General features: G+C 45.0%; 1 protein-coding gene across 1 annotated transcript in view; it reads right to left on the bottom strand.

Annotated features, from left to right (window-relative positions):
* The window catches only part of ST3GAL4 (ST3 beta-galactoside alpha-2,3-sialyltransferase 4), a gene marked incomplete in the record, with an annotated part of 1,396,457 nt that overhangs the window by 697,022 nt on the left and 682,664 nt on the right, over window positions 1-16,771 (bottom strand). The window contains 1 exon segment of the mRNA XM_044080811.1: window positions 3,463-3,649. Coding sequence (XP_043936746.1) covers window positions 3,463-3,649 — 187 coding nt within the window.

Consider the following 16,771-nt stretch of genomic DNA (forward strand, 5'->3'; position numbering starts at 1 on the left):
TGTTCCCTCATAGCATGCAAGGAGAAAAGGGGGCCTCTGGAGGGTCTGAATTATCTGATTCGTCAGAGGAGCCATCTGAAGAAACTGGCTCAGGGGGCTCTACTCTAGTCCTCTTCTCTGGAGGTGGGTGAGAGGCCCTGTCTGGATGTGGTTGGGATCCCCGGATCAAAGAAATGAGATCCTCTGCTAGACTAAGCAGTTGTGAACTAGAACTGGGCCTGTGAGAGGGGGTCTTAGCAGGCACAGTTTTGGTAGTTTTTGCTGCTTTAGCCCTGGCAAAGGCCTTGATCGACATGGATGCAGGAGGCCTAGCAGCTCCACGTGCAGGGGTAGAAATATCCAAAGGGATAGTATCTGATAAATCCTGTGAACCTGCAGGAGCAGGTGGGATTTCAGTAGCAGATTCAGCCAAGCTGGATGAGGCCTCGGTAAGTGGCAAGCTTTCGGCCGAAGGAAGAACCGTGGACTCGGTTTCAGCTGAAACCGAGACACTCGCGGTTGGCTTAACCGGTTTCGGCCGAAACCGTGGACCGCGAGTGTCGGTCCTTTTCCTTGCGTTTTTTAGAAATTTGCGTAGTCGGAGTATCCGACGGCATAATGTAAGCAAAAGCGGAGCCGAAAAACTCTTCAGCAAATTCAGACCGACGTCTAAGCGTTCGTCGGTTGAAAGAAGCACAGGCTAGACAAGCTGCTACGTCGTGGTCTGGGCCTAAGCAAGGTAAGCAGTAAGAGTGGAAATCTTTATGAGGTATTTGTTTCCCACAATTTAAACAGTTATTCACTTTTTCTGACATCGGCTGAGGCAAGAAAGAGTCCCCAACGGGGTACTTAGCTTTTTAGAAGTCTTCGGTAGTAGTAGAAGTATTCGGTAGTAGTAATCTCTGGTTCTGACCGACCGGCACTTGCGAACAGCTTCTGCTTCGGGCGCCACGCAGCAAGAAAGACTGAGGAAAATGGCGTCGGCTGATGCCTTTATACCCGAATAACTGCCGCTATGACGTCGGGTGAAGTGCGACACCAGCCGAGGCCAGACCCAGACTTTGGAATCTGGCCGACCGAAGGGCTGCCTGACGACAGGACAACCCATTTGTAAGGACTGCAGATGCATCCTTGAAGGTCATCTGCCACTGTTTAGTTCAAGGTTAATATACAGGCCAATTAAAATCAACGTCAAATGTGTTCTGTCCTTAGTGGCATGCCCACAACACTGAAGAGTAGCTGGATGAACCACTGCCCTGTGTCAGTCCAACCCTAGTGCCCCCACTAACTCAGCTCTTCAAGAGAAGCGAGGAAACATCTGTTCCATCTACTGGTACACCAACCATGTAGTCAGATGCACAACACCCTCCCCCCGCCTACCCCAATCATTCAGGTCCCATTTCTGTGCACTGCCCCCAAATCTCCCTTCCTTACATTTTAGTAAAATAAAATAAAAATCATACTTTCTTTTTAACTGTAGCAAACAGCTCTATGGCACTCAGGTTTTAGTTTTTTTTTTTTTTAAACATTTAAACTGTAGCAAACTACTTACTACAAGCAGTTTGCTACAGTTTATACCACATATGGAGCACTACAGGAGCACTACAGAACTCAGGCTTGACTCTGGGCAGTTGGCTCCTCTCACCCCACCCTAGCTACACTGCTGCCACAACATGACTGTGTAGTCCATTACAGACACCATGGGCATTCAGAAATGGTGAAGAGCCCAGCAAGCTGCACTAAAACATTTTAATTCTGTGTTAAAGAACTATATCTGGTTCCAAGTTTCTATGGCAGATGAAGAACAAGCATTTCTATACAAGAAGGCTTCCTTAATCAATGTATGTTTGAAGGCAACGTCAGACTGCTACTTATGCCAGAATACAAATCTTTCTAGAAGTGCTTAAATCACTTTCTACTCTGAACTGCTTATTTTTTTTCTAAAGTACATTTTGCAAGGTGAATATTATGGTTTTCTGGAATAACACACATCACTTCATACAGCTGGTTTATGTATACAGTATTTTTTTCTTCCGATTATAAAGCCAAAGGAAATCATCAGTACACTTAAGGAAACAGAAGGCATGCCACATAACTGCCTCTCACTTTCACTGAAGTATGTATGAAGTACAGAATGTGAGACTGTTTTCCCAAGAATTCAAGACAGTTTTAACCAAACCTCTTACAACAAGAATCAGGGGCAACACTAAAAGCAGTGGTGAGACAAAGGCCCCCAAAATAGGTAAAGATTTTAAATAAACTGTTGCTCTTGTAAACTTACTAGCTAGAACAGGTTTTGCATTAGCATGCATTTTTGAAGGACATCAAGTTTGCAACTGAAATGTCTGTCATTTAGTGTCTGCAATCTTGAATTATTTGCCATAAAACCAAAAACATTATGCAGAACATACAAAATATGAGGCATAAATCTGGACATTCTGCAAAATTCTGGGCAGTTGAGAGATAAGGCCCTGCTAATGACCACAGAATAGTGTATACTACTACTACTACTACAATCGGGTTTAAACATTCTCCATACTTGCAAAACTAACCAAAGACTAAATTTACAAGATACAACTGATCTGAGAGAATACATGGTGCAATATCCTCAATGGACTAAACAAAATAATTACAATTCCTGATAAACGTAAAACTAATGAGATCAGGTGGGTTTACCAAATTACATATGTGAAAATTTACATTACTTGTGTTTACCATGTTGCTTACAATCATTTGCTACTGATTTTAGTAGGAGTGGGCATTTCGGTTTTGGTCAGCAAATCGCAGGTATCTGAACTGAGTAAAAGGCAAATTCATCAACTTTCCTGGGCTGGGAATGGTCTGTAACCAGTCAATCTTTCAACAGACCACAACTGAAGCATTAAAAAAGTGCATCAGATTTGTTCAAATCATCACATTACAGCCAGTGCTTAGATTTAGGTTTTGGGCTGTCTAAATTCTTAGTGGCTGAAAACAGACTAAAGACACCAAGCATGAAAGGAATATATTTTTTTAAAGAAAACAAGCAACAGTCAGCACAGAAATATGTTCAAAGGTAATGAAGCACTCTGATGAAAATCAAGACTCCATTTAATGGGACTACCACAGGACAATGCTACTAGACTGCAGATTACTAGAACACATTTCACAAGATCAGCAGATTACATAAAGTTTGTAGCAATACATGCACAAAGTACCAATCACATCCATAGACATTACTTCCTAATGCAGCACATTACTAGCCCATATCCTTAAAGTAACCACTGCATTACACTATTATCTAATGTGAAGTTTTGTAACAAGACAAACATAATGGAAATTCCACATCTCCATATTTTATTTATAAAACACAGTCTGTCAAATGCAGCAATAATATTTTATTGAGCAGCAGGTTGCATAACAATTTATCACTCGTGATACTGAAGCATGCATCCAGACTTAAGAACTGCAAGAGTGAGAGCTTGTCTTTAACAGGATACTTACTCTTTTGTCATTATATAACAGTTCTTTGAGCCACCTGAGGTCATCTGGTTTAAATGGTATTAACACTAACAGTGTATCTGGATCTTCTTCTTCGGGATCAAAAAATGCAGACTCTGGATAAAATAGACGCATCGTGGTCTTGTTGCCTACATCCTGCTCATACCCTTTCACTGGAGCATCATTCAATCTACAATAAAGACAGAAAAGAAAACGTTTTAGTACATCAAAACAGCAATGCATGAATAAATAAGCATTTTATTTCTCTGTTTACTGGGGAGTATACTGCAGTTACCAATTCCTTAACAAAATATTGTCATCTCCTCCCCTTCAAACATCAGCAGACTTGTTATTAAAATCTGTGCTACTCATTCAGGTCAAATGAGCAGGGAACCCTTTTACCTTCAAGACATTTTTTGGGTCATACTGTGAGAAAAGGTATGACACAAGCTGGGTCCTGCTTGCTGGAATACGTTACTTATTTAAATCTGAAACCAACTAAACCTGAAAAAATCTAAAACTGAAGAGTCCCCTCTAAACTTAGTCTACAGAAGTAAATGCTTCAGGGATAATGGCTAAGCTATCAACTTTTTCTAACCGTCCTAAATGGTTGCTGTTTAACTCACTTTATGGCTAAGTTTGAAATGTCTCTGTTTAGGTGAAAAAAATCTTTCCACAGTAAAACTTCTGTATCAAAATTTGCTTGCTGCTTCTAATGCCATCCTATGTCTTAAGCAGCACTGTTTTATTAGCATATTTTTCCTCTCGCATGTCGTTTTGTAACCTTTATCTGTTAATAATTTAACTGCCAATCACACTGTGGCAATAGTGTTCTGTACATCTGCATTACCATATTTTGCTATTACATTTCTTCAGCTATGGCCTACATTACAGCTAAAAGGGTTCAATTACCATCAAGCTTACCAGGTTAACAAAAAAGCAAAGTAACTCACACTATGTAAACTAATCACTAAAACTGTCAATACCAACAATGACAAATTATGTCCCGCAGATACAGAAAGTACAGTTGTGTACACTTACCATAAATGTAGATGTTAGAGTGTATTCACTGTTGCAGTCATTACATTTGGGTAATCTGCTGGCAGGTTGCCCTCAGTCAGTCTGATTAACAAAGTCTTGGGTCCTGCGTCGGTTGCTGTCCCTTCTTCCATGACGTCAGGTCGTCAGGGGTATAAAACATGCAGCCGATGCCATTACATCAGTTTTTCTTGGCCTAGATGTCAGGTGCCCCCCACACGAGGAGCAAATAAAATTAAAAACAAAAATATACCTCCAGCCAAAAGCAAATACACCAAAAAGGCTTTTAAGCATAGTAAAAGAAAGCAGAGGTATAGCCAGAGAAAAACAGGGGGCTGGAGGGAGGGTAACCAGGACTGCAACAGTGAATACACTCGAACATCTACATTTATGCTAAGTGTACACAACTGTACTATGTTCTTCGTGTTTCACTGTTGCAGTCATTACATTTGGGTAGATTCCCAAAGCTATGGTTGGGAGGAGGAAATTATACAGCATTAGGCCCAGCTATAAGGCCCTGCAAGACAGCAGTAGCAAAGCCAGCTCTGGATTTAGAGAAAATTGGTAAATGATAATGCTTGGTGAATGTACATTACTCCAGGTAGCAGCTTCTAGAATATGCCTGGTAGGAACACCTCTGAGAAAGGCTGCAGAAGTAGATGCAGCCCTGGTGGAATGAGATCTGATCCCCTGGGGGATAGGTTTTCCATGGTGCTTATAGCAGAAATGAATGCAATGGCTTATTCATTTTGAAATGGTTTGTTTTGAGACAGCCTTCCCTTCTGCCCCTGCAGCAAATGCTACTAGCAATTGTTCAGATTTTCTTCGAAGTTTAGTTCAGTCCAAGTAGAGTCTAAGTTGTCTGTGCATGTCCAAGGAATGCAGAATCCGTTCCCCTTTGTTCTGTGGATTGGGATAGAAGGTTGGCAAATGAATGAACTGATTAAGAGCCACACTGGAAACCACCTTGGGCATGAAGGATGGATTGGTCATCAGAGATACCCTGTCCGCATGAGAGAGGATGAAAGGCTCCACTGCCATAAGGGCCTGTAATTCAGATATCCTTCTAGCTGAAGTGATTGCTAAAAGGAAAGCTGTTTTCCAAGAAAGAAATTTTAAGTCTGCAGTAGCAGCTGGCTCAAAAGGAGATAGAGTGAGCTTCTCCAAAACAAAGTTAAGGTCCCAGGCAGGGGTAGGAACTCTCATGGGTGGTCTCAAGTTCTTTGCCCTCTGAGATACTGCTTGAGCAGGAGATGAGAAAAGAGGGGTGGTTCTGTGTTAGTGACCTGAAATAGCTGAAGCATGGATTTTAATAGAGGAAAAAGACAGGACCTTGTGAAACATCTCAGTTAAGTACGGCAAAATCTGAGGTAAATTGGGTGCTGCTGTGCTCATCCCTAAAGATTGGTTCCAGGCACAGAATCTTTTCCATTTGTCAGCATAAGATTTTCTAGTACTAGGTCTTCTCGCCTCCAAGATGACATCCATCACAGGTTTGCTGAGGGATGCTAAGGGTGAATTTAAGTGATTAGCCAAGCTGCAAGGTTCAATGTTGGGAGCTGAGGGTGCAGAATTTGGTTTTCCCTGCTGAGACAGCAAGGAAGGTGTCTGAGGCAGGTGCCAGGGAGATATTTGTGACGCACTGTGCAGGAGTGGGTACCAGTGTTGGTGTGGCCAGGCTGGAGCAATCAAAATCATTCTTGGTTTGTCCTGTTTGACTTTTAGCAGAACTTTGGAGAGCAGAGGCAGAGGGGGAAAGGCGTAGACTGATAGGTTTTTCCAGCTGAAGGACAGAGCATCCACTTTCCAGGCTTTTTTGTGGGAGTCCTTGTGCAAAAGTTGTCCAACTGGTAGTTCTGGGGGGAGGCAAATAGATCTATGTCTGGGCTCCCCCATTTGCTTGTCAACATGTTGAAAATCCATGGTTCTAGTTTCCACTCGTGTGGGTCCATGAGATTTCTGCTTAGTCCGTCTGCCAGTGTATTAAATTTTCCTGGCAGGAATTGAGCTTGTAGGTGCACTTGGTAGCTCAAGGCCGTGTTCCACAATGCCATGGTTAGTTTACAGAGGGGGTAGGAATGTGTACACCCCTGTTTATGTACCACATGACCGTGGTGTTGTCCGTCTTTACCATTAGTTGTCCTGGAAGAAAGTAGTCCTTGAAGGCTGTCAGAGCATTCTGTACAGCTAACATTTCTTTTTGATAGATATGTAGGTGCATTTGATTTGGGTTCCATTTGCCCTGAATGCACTTCCCTGCCAGGTGAGCCGCCATGCATAGTCTGATGCATCTGTAGTTAGGGTTTGGGCGGCAGGGGGTAGTGTGAATGGAAGTCCCTTGTTTTGGTGGCAGGCCTCTGCCCATCATAGGAACTCCAGGCATAGACAAGGTTAGGAATCACGGTTTCCAGGCTGTGACAGTGTTGACTCCACAGACTTTTTAAGTACCACTGAGGTTTCCTCATATGCAGTCTTGCATATGGAAAGAGAAGAATGCAGGAGGCCATGAACCCCAAGGCTTGCAGTATTTGTCTTGCAGAAAATAGGGTTTTTGTGGCCACTTGTTTGAAGCAAATTACCAAATGAATTTGCTTTTCTGGCATGAGGAAAGCCATCTGTGCAGTTGTATTCAAGCTTGCACCCAGGAATGACATCTGTTGAGAGGATACCAGTTGTGATTTATTTTCATTTATGGTGTACCCCAGAGAAGTTAGAACCCTTTTTACAAACGCCAGATGATTTAGAAGTATGGCCTGGTTTTCTGCCTGAATTAGACAATCATCCAGGTATGGATATATTTGAATATTTCTTTGCCTGCAAAATGCAATTACTGGAGCCAGGCACTTTGTGAATACCCTGGGTGCAGTAGACAAGCCAAAGGGCAGTGAAGAGAACTGATAATGCAAGTAGCCTGCTTTGAAGCGTAGGTATCTTTTGCAAGATTCCCTGATTGGGATTGTGCAGGTAAACTTCTTTTAAATCTAGAGTTGCCAACCAGGCATCTTTGCCTAGCATAGGAAGTAACTGGTGAAGAGTCAGCATCTTGAATTTTGGAATGTCCAAAAAGGTGTTTAGAGTAGACAGGTCCAGAATTGTACGCCATGATTTGTCTTTTCTGGGTACCAGGAAAAGCCAGGAATAGAAACATTGTCCCTTTTCCTCTTCTGGTACTGGTTGAATAGCCCCCATGTTTAAGAGGGAAAGTACTTGTTTTTGAGCCTCTGCCACTGATTTGGGGGCAGGTCTGGCCACCTGTTTGGTGTTGGCAACGTGTGGAAATGAAATCTGTATCCCTGGGACACTTATTTAAAACACATTTGTCCTGGTTTATGAGTTCCCAGTTTTTTGCATGAAGAGCAATTTTTCTCACCAAAGGGGCGGCTAAAAGGTAAGTGCTTGGTAATTTTAAAGGAAAGTCATTGAGACTGTTTACCATAGGGGGGTCTTGTTACTTCCAGATTTGGAGGTGGCAGCCCCCCATTGCTTAGTTCTGAGAGTCCCCTGGGACTGAAACTTGAAGCTTTTGGTGTGTCTGGGTTTGGCTTGAGAGGATCTGGAAGGAGCTGGAAAGGACTATTCTTAGTAGGCCAGTGCCTACTAAATCGTGGAGGTTGCACTTGTAAGAAGTCTTTTACAGTTTGCATAGATTTAGCTTTATCTTCCATCGTTTTTAGAACTTCAGCCTTATTGCCAAACGGGCGGTCCTGATTTAAAGGAGCATCCAACAATTTTGCTTTAACATGATCAGACAGAGATTGCTCCTGAAGCCAAGCATGCCTTTTAAGCACAGACCCAGTCACAGCAGCCCCGCAAGCAAGAGGCCTCTAAGGAATCAAAAGCACATTGCAAAGTATGTTTTCCAACTTGTTCAGCAGAATGCAATAAATCCTGTAAATCTTTATTTTCCACAGTCAGAAATCAACACCATTTTCTGTTTAAGCAGTCCAATAATATGCTGCTGTTATTTTAACATATGAAATTGGCAGTTTAAAGCCCTGATTGCCAAGGTTGCAGAAAGTACAGTTGTGCACACTTACCATAAATGTAGATGTTCGAAGTGTATTCACTGTTGCAGTCATTACATTTGGGTAATCCTGCTGGCAGGTTGCCCTCAGTCAGCCTGAATTCCAAAATCTTGGGTCCTGCGTCGGTTGCTGCCACCCCCTTCCCTGACGTCAGGGGTATAAAAGATGCAGCAGACACCATTTTCTTCAGTTTTTCTTGCCCCCAGATGTCAGGTGCCCCCAAAAGGGTAGACTATATATATATATATATATATATATATGCCTTCTAGCGCAGAAGACAGACAAGAAGACCGGAGAAGAGAAGAAGAAAGAACGAAGGATGTGCTGAATCGAATCGATCGCGAACAGAACAACGCATAGAACCGACACGATGCGACGAGACAACACCAACGCCGAGGGGATGCCGACATGGGGAAAGGCTGTGTGTGTGGTTTGTGGAATGGGTTTTGTTTTTTTTTAATTGTGTGGTGTGTGTGTGCAGGGTTTCGTGTTTGTTGTGTACCCGCGGGTTATTTCGTTGTCGGTTATGTGTGGTTGTGATGTGGTTGTCGGTGTTGTGTAGAACCATATATATATATATATATATATATACACATACATATATATATATATATATATATATATATATATATATATATATATGTATAACATACATGCATCAAAATTAGAAGTTATGTACATACCATAACGTTCCATGTTAGTTGTCTTCTCTCGCCTTCTTTCTTGCTGGATGGGTTCGGAGCCGATCCTCAGCTCCGACTCGGCACTTCCTAAGCTCGAAAACTCATTTTACCAGCTCGAGGCAACCCTATATCCCATGATGCAAGGCGTGACTACCTCAGATCTCGTTTGGTAGCTAGAAGAAAACCCTGCCAAAAACTCTTCTTCCCCAGGAAGAAGATTACTAAATGTAGGAGAACTAGGCCAATAGCCACTAACAATAATGACTCTTCCTACTGGTAACTCTTGGAAAGAGTGACAACACCCCCAACAAAAGGAAGGTACAACCTCAAGATCAGTCCAGGCCAGGGGGAAGGAGGGAGGGACGCAAGAAAGAAGGCAAGAGAAGACAACTAACATGGAACGTTATGGTATGTACATAACTTCTAAATGTTAAGTTGTCAAACTCGCCTTCATTCTTGCTGGATGGGACCGCGTCCCTAGCACCTCTATCCCGGGTGGCTCAATGGAACAGACTCTTGAGAACTGTGGAAACAAACCTAGCCCTGTCCCTGGAGGCCAAGTCCAATTTGTAATGAGACACAAAGGTGTGGCCCAAGTGGCTGCTGCACAAATGGTGTCAATAGGTAGCCTATCCTAAAAGGCTGTGGATGTGGACAGGCTCCTGGTAGAATGTGCTTTTGGTTTTGAGGATAGTTGCTTGCCTCTAAGATGATAAACATAAGAAATGATAGAAAACAGCCATCTGGATAAGGTCACTTTAGAGACTGGGAGACCCATTCTGTTCTCTGCATAAGAAAGGAATAGTTGATCAGATTTTCTGAATTGTTTAGTTCTGTCCAAATAATATCTGAGCTGACGATGGACATCTAAGCAATGAAGTTTTTGTTCAGCTTTGTCTGAATAATTAGGGAAAAAAACTGGCAAATCAATAGATTGGTTAAGATTCGTCTGGGAAGCAACTTTGGGCAAAAAAGATGGATTAGTTCTTAAAGATACCCTATCTTTGTGAAAAATCAAGTAAGGGGAACGGACACAGAGGGCCTGAAGTTCAGAAACCCTTCTAGCTGAAGTAACAGCAACCAAGAAAATTGTTGTCCAGGAAAGAAACTTTAAGGAGCATGTAGCAGCCGGTTCGAAGGGGGGTAGAATCAAGGATGCCAGCATTAAATTCAAATCCCATTGCGGAGGAGGATCTCTGATTGGAGGCTTCAGGAGAAATATACCTCTCAGAAAAGCTTTGCAAAGCTTGTGGGACATTATGCTTTGATCCGCTAAACCAACATGAAAATTAGAGATTGCTGCCAATTGGACTTTAACTGTAGAAGAAGACCCCGATTGAAAAATCTCTGCTAAGAAGTCCAAAACTGAATGCAGTGGAGCAGTAAAGGGATCTATGTGTTTAGACTTTGCCCAGAAAGAAAAACGTTTCCACTTACTGGCATAAATCTTTCTGGTGGAGGACTTTAGAGAAGCTACTATGATGTTCCTAATGGGGTTAGAGATCATAGGAAGCCTGGCTAAGGAAGGAAGTGGAGCAACCAAGCAGTGAGGTTGAGAGAATGAATGGCCCGGTGCAGTTGACCCGACTGGTGTGTCAGAAGATCTGAAACTGGGTCCAGATGCCAAGGCTGGGCCAGGAGATGACTATGCAGGGACGGAAACCAAATTTGTCGAGGCCAGTAAGGGGCAATGAGGATCAACTTGGCTCTCAATACGGTAGCTTTCTGAATAACTTGTGGAATCAGTGGAAATGGAGGAAAAGCATACAGAAGTCCCCGAGGCCAATCCTGGGTTAGAGACTCTCTCGGGGAATGGCCTGGTAGAGGAAAGAGGGTGAAGAAGTCCGGGCATTTGCTGTTTTGGGGTGTAGCAAAAAGGTCGCAGGAAGGGAAGCCCCACTTCTGAAAAATCTCGTCCACTACCGATTGCTTGAGAGACCACTCATGTGGCATGAGAATAGCTCTGCTCAGTCTGTCCGCTAAGAGGTTGGATCTCCCGGGGATATGCGTTGCTATCAGAAACCGATGAGAGGAGATTGCCCATTGCCAAAGTCTGAGAGCTTCTCGACACAGTGGGTAGGACCTGGTCCCGCCCTGCTTGTTGATATACCAGACTACAGACATGTTGTCCGTCTGAACTGCAATAGTCCCTAAGGGAAGAAAGTCGCTGAGGGCTTGCAACGTTAAAAGCACTGCTCTCATCTCTAGGATATTTATGTGCAGATGGTATTCTATGGGTTGCCAAGTCCCATGGACCATCCTGCCTTGATAATGCCCCCCCCACCCAATCAGAGAGGCATCCGAAGTGACTGTGGGAACTGGGGGAACAAACAGTCGGCCCTGATGGAGCAGAGGAGAAGACATCCACCAGGTTAGATGACTCTTGCACGACTGCGTGACAAAAATCTCGTGACTCATGGGGAGCTGTTGGAATGTCCATTGAGCGAACAACATCCACTGCAGAAGACGCATGCGGAAGCGGGCTAATGGCAGTAGAACAATGGCCACAGCCATAAGACCCAGAACCTTCAGGACAAATTTGGCTCTGATCTTCTTGCTGAGTAATATGATCCGAACATACTTCTGAATGTCCAGAATTTTTTGTTTTGTGAGTCTGGCTGACATACTGACAGTGTTTAATTCTGCGCCTATAAAGGTAATAGATTGGCAAGGCGACAGAGAAGATTTTTCGAAGTTTATTGAAATCCCCAATTGTTTGCAGGTTTGCAGAGTGTAGTCTCTGGCCTTGAGAAGTTGATGCCTGGTGGTGGCGGAGAGGAGCCAGTCGTCTAGATACGGAAACACCTGGAATCCTTGACGTCTCAGATGAGCCGTAACCACAGCCATACATTTGGTAAACACTCTGGGGGCTGTAGTGAGGCCAAAGGGCAGGGCTCTGAATTGAAAATGACTGGACCCCAGCCGAAAGCGGAGAAACCTTCTGGAGCGCCTGTGAATCTTTATATGATAGTACGCATCCTGAAGGTCTATTGAGCACATCCAGTTGTCCTTGCCCAAAAAGGGTAGAATGGACTGAAGCGTGACCATCCGGAACCTTGCCTTCTTGACAAACTTGTTTAGTTTGCTGAGGTCTAAAATGGGTCTCCAATCTCCCGTCCTTTTGGGGACCAAAAAGAATCCTGAGTAGATGCCAGATCCTACTTGGTCTGCTGGCACTATTTGGACGTCTCTTTTTGCTAGGAGCTTTGATACCTCCTGCTTTGCCAATTCCCTTAGACCGGGTGAGATGTCTGGAAGGGATTGATGAGGAACGGGATACCTCTCGAAAGGGATATTGTAGCCCTCGGATATGATCGACTGTACCCATTTGTCTTGAGAGAGGGAACGCCAGGCTATTGGGTACAGCGACAATCTTCCCCCGACTGCCTCCAAGGGTGGGCAGTCGGGCAACACCTCAGGGATGCTGGAAGGGTTTATCAGGGAGAGTCTCCCTGCTACCCTGATTCTGCGGACCCCCTCTGCCCCTAGGGCGGCACCTATTATTATTACCCCTCTGCCTCTGGGGTAAACTGACCACGGTGTCCGGGCGTGACTCCTTGAGATTTACGGAACCACATTTTCCTCCCTTCTGACCCTTTGGATAGGGTCTTGAAGGGGTGGAGAATGGACTCCTACGGCAGAAAGGGTCTTGCCGTCTTGTTCACACCTGGTCAATGTATCCTTCACCTGAGGCCCGAACAAAGCAGAACCGTCAAAGGGGGTATTGGTGAAGGATGCCTTAAAAGGGTCTGCAAAATTACAAAGCCGCATCCAGGCCTGATGCCTAAGTGCCACTCCTGTGCCTGCGGCCCTCATCAGCCCCATCGGCTGCATAAGAAATGAGCCGCATGGAGGAGTTAGTCAAAGAATTGAGGATTCCTAGCTGTGAGGCAATCTTTTCCTGAGCCCCAGTCGCTGAAGGATCCTGAACCACTTCACCTAGTTCCTTGAGAATGTCTCTCTGAAGTCTGGTAAAGTGACAAAGGTAGTTCAGCGAACGCATAGCAAAGGTTGCTGAAGAAAATATCCGCTTGCCGTACCTATCCATGGTCCTAGAATCCTTATTAGGAGGATGGACAGGCACAGAAGGATCAGCAAGTTCCTTCTTGGTGGCCGCCGCCACCACCATAGCATCAACAGGGACGCCCTTAGAAAGAAACTGTTTGTCTGCAGGGGCTGTAATAAATTTGGAGGGCCTCCTAGGATCTGGTTCCACAGAATCCGGGGCTGCCCACGCCTTCCAAGCCACTACTTGCATGAGTGGGTCGAAAGGCAGAGACACCCAGGAGGTGGAGGGTCGAGATCCAAAAGCCTCCAGGTATACCGACTCATCCTCGGAGGGGTCAATAGAAGGCCAGTTCCCCCTTTGCTTAAGGAGCTCCAGGATGTCTGAAAAGGAGACATCCTCAGAGGGGGACCGTGGGGAACCCTCTGACTCATCTAAGTCGGTATCTGATGTAGTAGACTCAGGGGAGTCTGTGTGCTTCCTCTTACACGTCCTCTTACGCGGGGGTTCTGCTGCAGGATCAGGAGAAACCTCGGAAGAGGAAGTTCTTCCCAATGGGGAAAACCTGAGGCGATGGATCTCTGGGTCCGGGAGCAAGAGACTGGCAAGAGACATCAACAGGCACCGAAGATGGAGGAGCTAAAGGAATAGACCGTTGACCTAGCTCAGGGGCTAGGACAGTCCTAATCACCTCGAAGGCTCCTTTCCCAGGGAGGCCAGAAGAATCCCGCTCCGAAGAAACAGGAATCCCCGGCCCCACCGAAAGAGAAGGCTCCGAAGCCGATGTCAGTGCCGAGCTCACCAATGTCGAAGCTCCAAGAGGGAGAGCAGGGTCGGACAAGGGTCCGATGACACTCGCCCCCCCTTGGAGCCGACAAGGGAGACTCGACGACCGGATCCCTCCAAAGAAGGTCTCATGGAGGAGATCGGAGCCGAAGACGTCGGAGCCGAAAGGGGAAGTATCGGCTCCGGCGCACCCACGGTCACCGTTCCGAGAAGCTCAAGCTCCGAACTCTGAAGGAGAGTCGGAGGAGGAAGTTCAGGGGGGGTGAGAAATAGCAGACGTCTGTTGAGACGGGCTATGGAGCATTTGGGCTATTGCCTGTGACTTCAACAGTCTGCTTACCAACCTCTCTAAATCGTGGTCTGACAGCCTGGAAGATTGGTTCCGATAAAAGAGGAGATCCCGGAGGTAAACGAATCAACTCCAGGGAAGGAGACCGAAATCTCTTCCTGGATGGAGCCATCGGAGCCGAAGACTTATCGGCTCCAATACTGGATAAAGACACGTCGGCTCTGGCCAGAGCCGACAAAGTAATGGGTATTTGTGTGTCGGAGCCGACACAACAACCTCCAAAGTGGAAAGATCAGCTCCAGCCGGAGCCGATCTCGACTCCGAAGGAGTCGGAGCCACAGCCGAAGGCTTGGAAACTACAGCCTGGGCCTTGGATGGCTTAGAGGGTTTAACCGACCCAGCCTTGGTCGGAGAACCCTCTGGCTTTAACAAGCCACGAAGAATCAGTTTGTTTCTTCGTTCCTGCAGGACTCTCTGGCTAAAGGAGTGACAAATGGCACAGGAGTCCTGCAGGTGTAAAGGCCCCAGGCAGTACACACAAGAAGTGTGACCGTCTGTCAGAGACATTTTCTGACAGCACGAGTCACACTTCTTGAAGCCTGAGACCTTCACTTCTTTAGACATAATTATGTCCAAAAATACACCGACACACAACAGTCACACAGTTAACCCCCAAAAAGCACACAACACACAACCTGACAGGAATTAACTGAAAGGGAGGCTTAAGGCCTGAAGAAAGGAAATAAATCCTAACGTAAAAGAAGGGGAATATAGGGTAGGAGATATCTATAAGTATAAAAATATACCCAATAAATGACTAATAGGAGATAAGGGAGAAAAAACCCTGACTAATCTTACACAAATTGAAGCTTTACCTGAGCTGGTAAAAAGGAGACCTCTTCGTGAAGCGGCAAACGAGATCTGAGGTAGTCACGCCTTGCATCATGGGATATAGGGTTGCCTCGAGCTGGTAAAATGAGTTCTCGAGCTTAGGAAGTGCCGAGTCGGAGCCGAGGATTGGCTCCGAACCCATCCAGCAAGAATGAAGGCGAGTTTGACAACTTAACATTAAACTTTACCTTCATCTACAAACAAATACACTGCATAGGTTGTATAGATCAGAGAAGTTCCAGCAGAAATAAGGGGGATGGGCAGGTGGGTAACCTGGATTGCAACAGTGAATACACTCGAACATCTACATTTAGGATAAGTGTACACAACTGTACTATGTTCTTCGTGTTTCACTGTTGTTGTTGTCATTACACTTGGGTAGAGTCCCAAAGCTATGGATGGGGGGCTGGAGCTAAACAACTTTGGGAGCGGCTATGAGGCCCTGCAGAACTGCAGTGGCAAAGCCTGCCCTGGATTTAGAGTAAAGTGGCAGATTGGAATGCTTTATAAAGGTGTGCACTGAACTCCAAGTAGCAGCCTCTAAAATGTCTTTGGTTAGTACTCCCCTTTGAAAGGCTGCAGAAGTGGCTGCAGCTCTGGTTGAATGTGGCCTAATGCCCTTAGGCACTGGCTTGCCATGCTGTGAGTAGCAGAAATGAATGCAGTGGCCTATCCACTTTGAAATAGTCTGCTTGGAGATGGCCTTTCCTTGTGATCCTGCAGCAAATACCACTAGTAATTGTTCTGTCTTTCTGAAAACTTTAGTTTTGTCCAAATAGAATCTAAGTTGTCTGGGTACATCCAAATAATGCAGAATTTTCTCCCCCTTGTTCTATGGATTTGGATAAAATCTTGGCAAATGAATAGTTTGGTTAAGGGCTACACTGGACACCACCTTAGGCATAAATGTAGGGTTTGTCCTCAGAGAGACCCTGTCTGGATAAAAAATTATAAAAGGTTCCACAGCCATGAGAGCCTGTAGCTCTGACACTCGTCTTGCAGAAGTTATTGCTAGGAGCATAGCTGTTTTCCAAGATAAAAATTTTATATCCGCAGTAGCAGCTGGCTCAGAAGGAGGTAGGGTGAGTTTTTCCAAGACATAATTGAGGTCCCATGCAGGTACTGGCATTCTCCTTGGAGGCCTTAACTTTTTGGCTCCTCTGAGGTACTGCCTTAATAAAGGATGCAAAAAGAGTGGTGGCTCTGTACTGTAATGAGTCGAAATGGCAGAGGCATGAATTTTAATTGATGAAAAAGATAGGCCTTTGTCCAGCATTTCAGTTAAGTATTGCAAAATATGAGGAATATTTGGTACAGCTGTATCACTTCCTTGAGCTTGGTTCCAAGCACAAAATCTCTTCCATTTTCCAGCATAGGATTTTCTAGTACTAGGCCTTCTGGCTTCCAAAATGACATCCATCACAGCTTTACTGAGAGGTGTGCTTTGTATGGCTACCTTATCCGCCATGCTGCCAGGTTTACAGTCCTGAGTCGACTGTGCAGAATCTGATTGCTTTGTTGGGACAGTAGATGAGGTATTTGAAGTAAGGTCCAGGCTGGGCATTGAGACAAGTTCCTTAAGATTGGATACCAG

This window comes from Protopterus annectens, chromosome 8.part0, assembly GCF_019279795.1.
Source record: "Protopterus annectens isolate FY-2018-M chromosome 8.part0, PAN1.0, whole genome shotgun sequence".
Classification (NCBI taxonomy): domain Eukaryota; kingdom Metazoa; phylum Chordata; order Ceratodontiformes; family Protopteridae; genus Protopterus; species Protopterus annectens.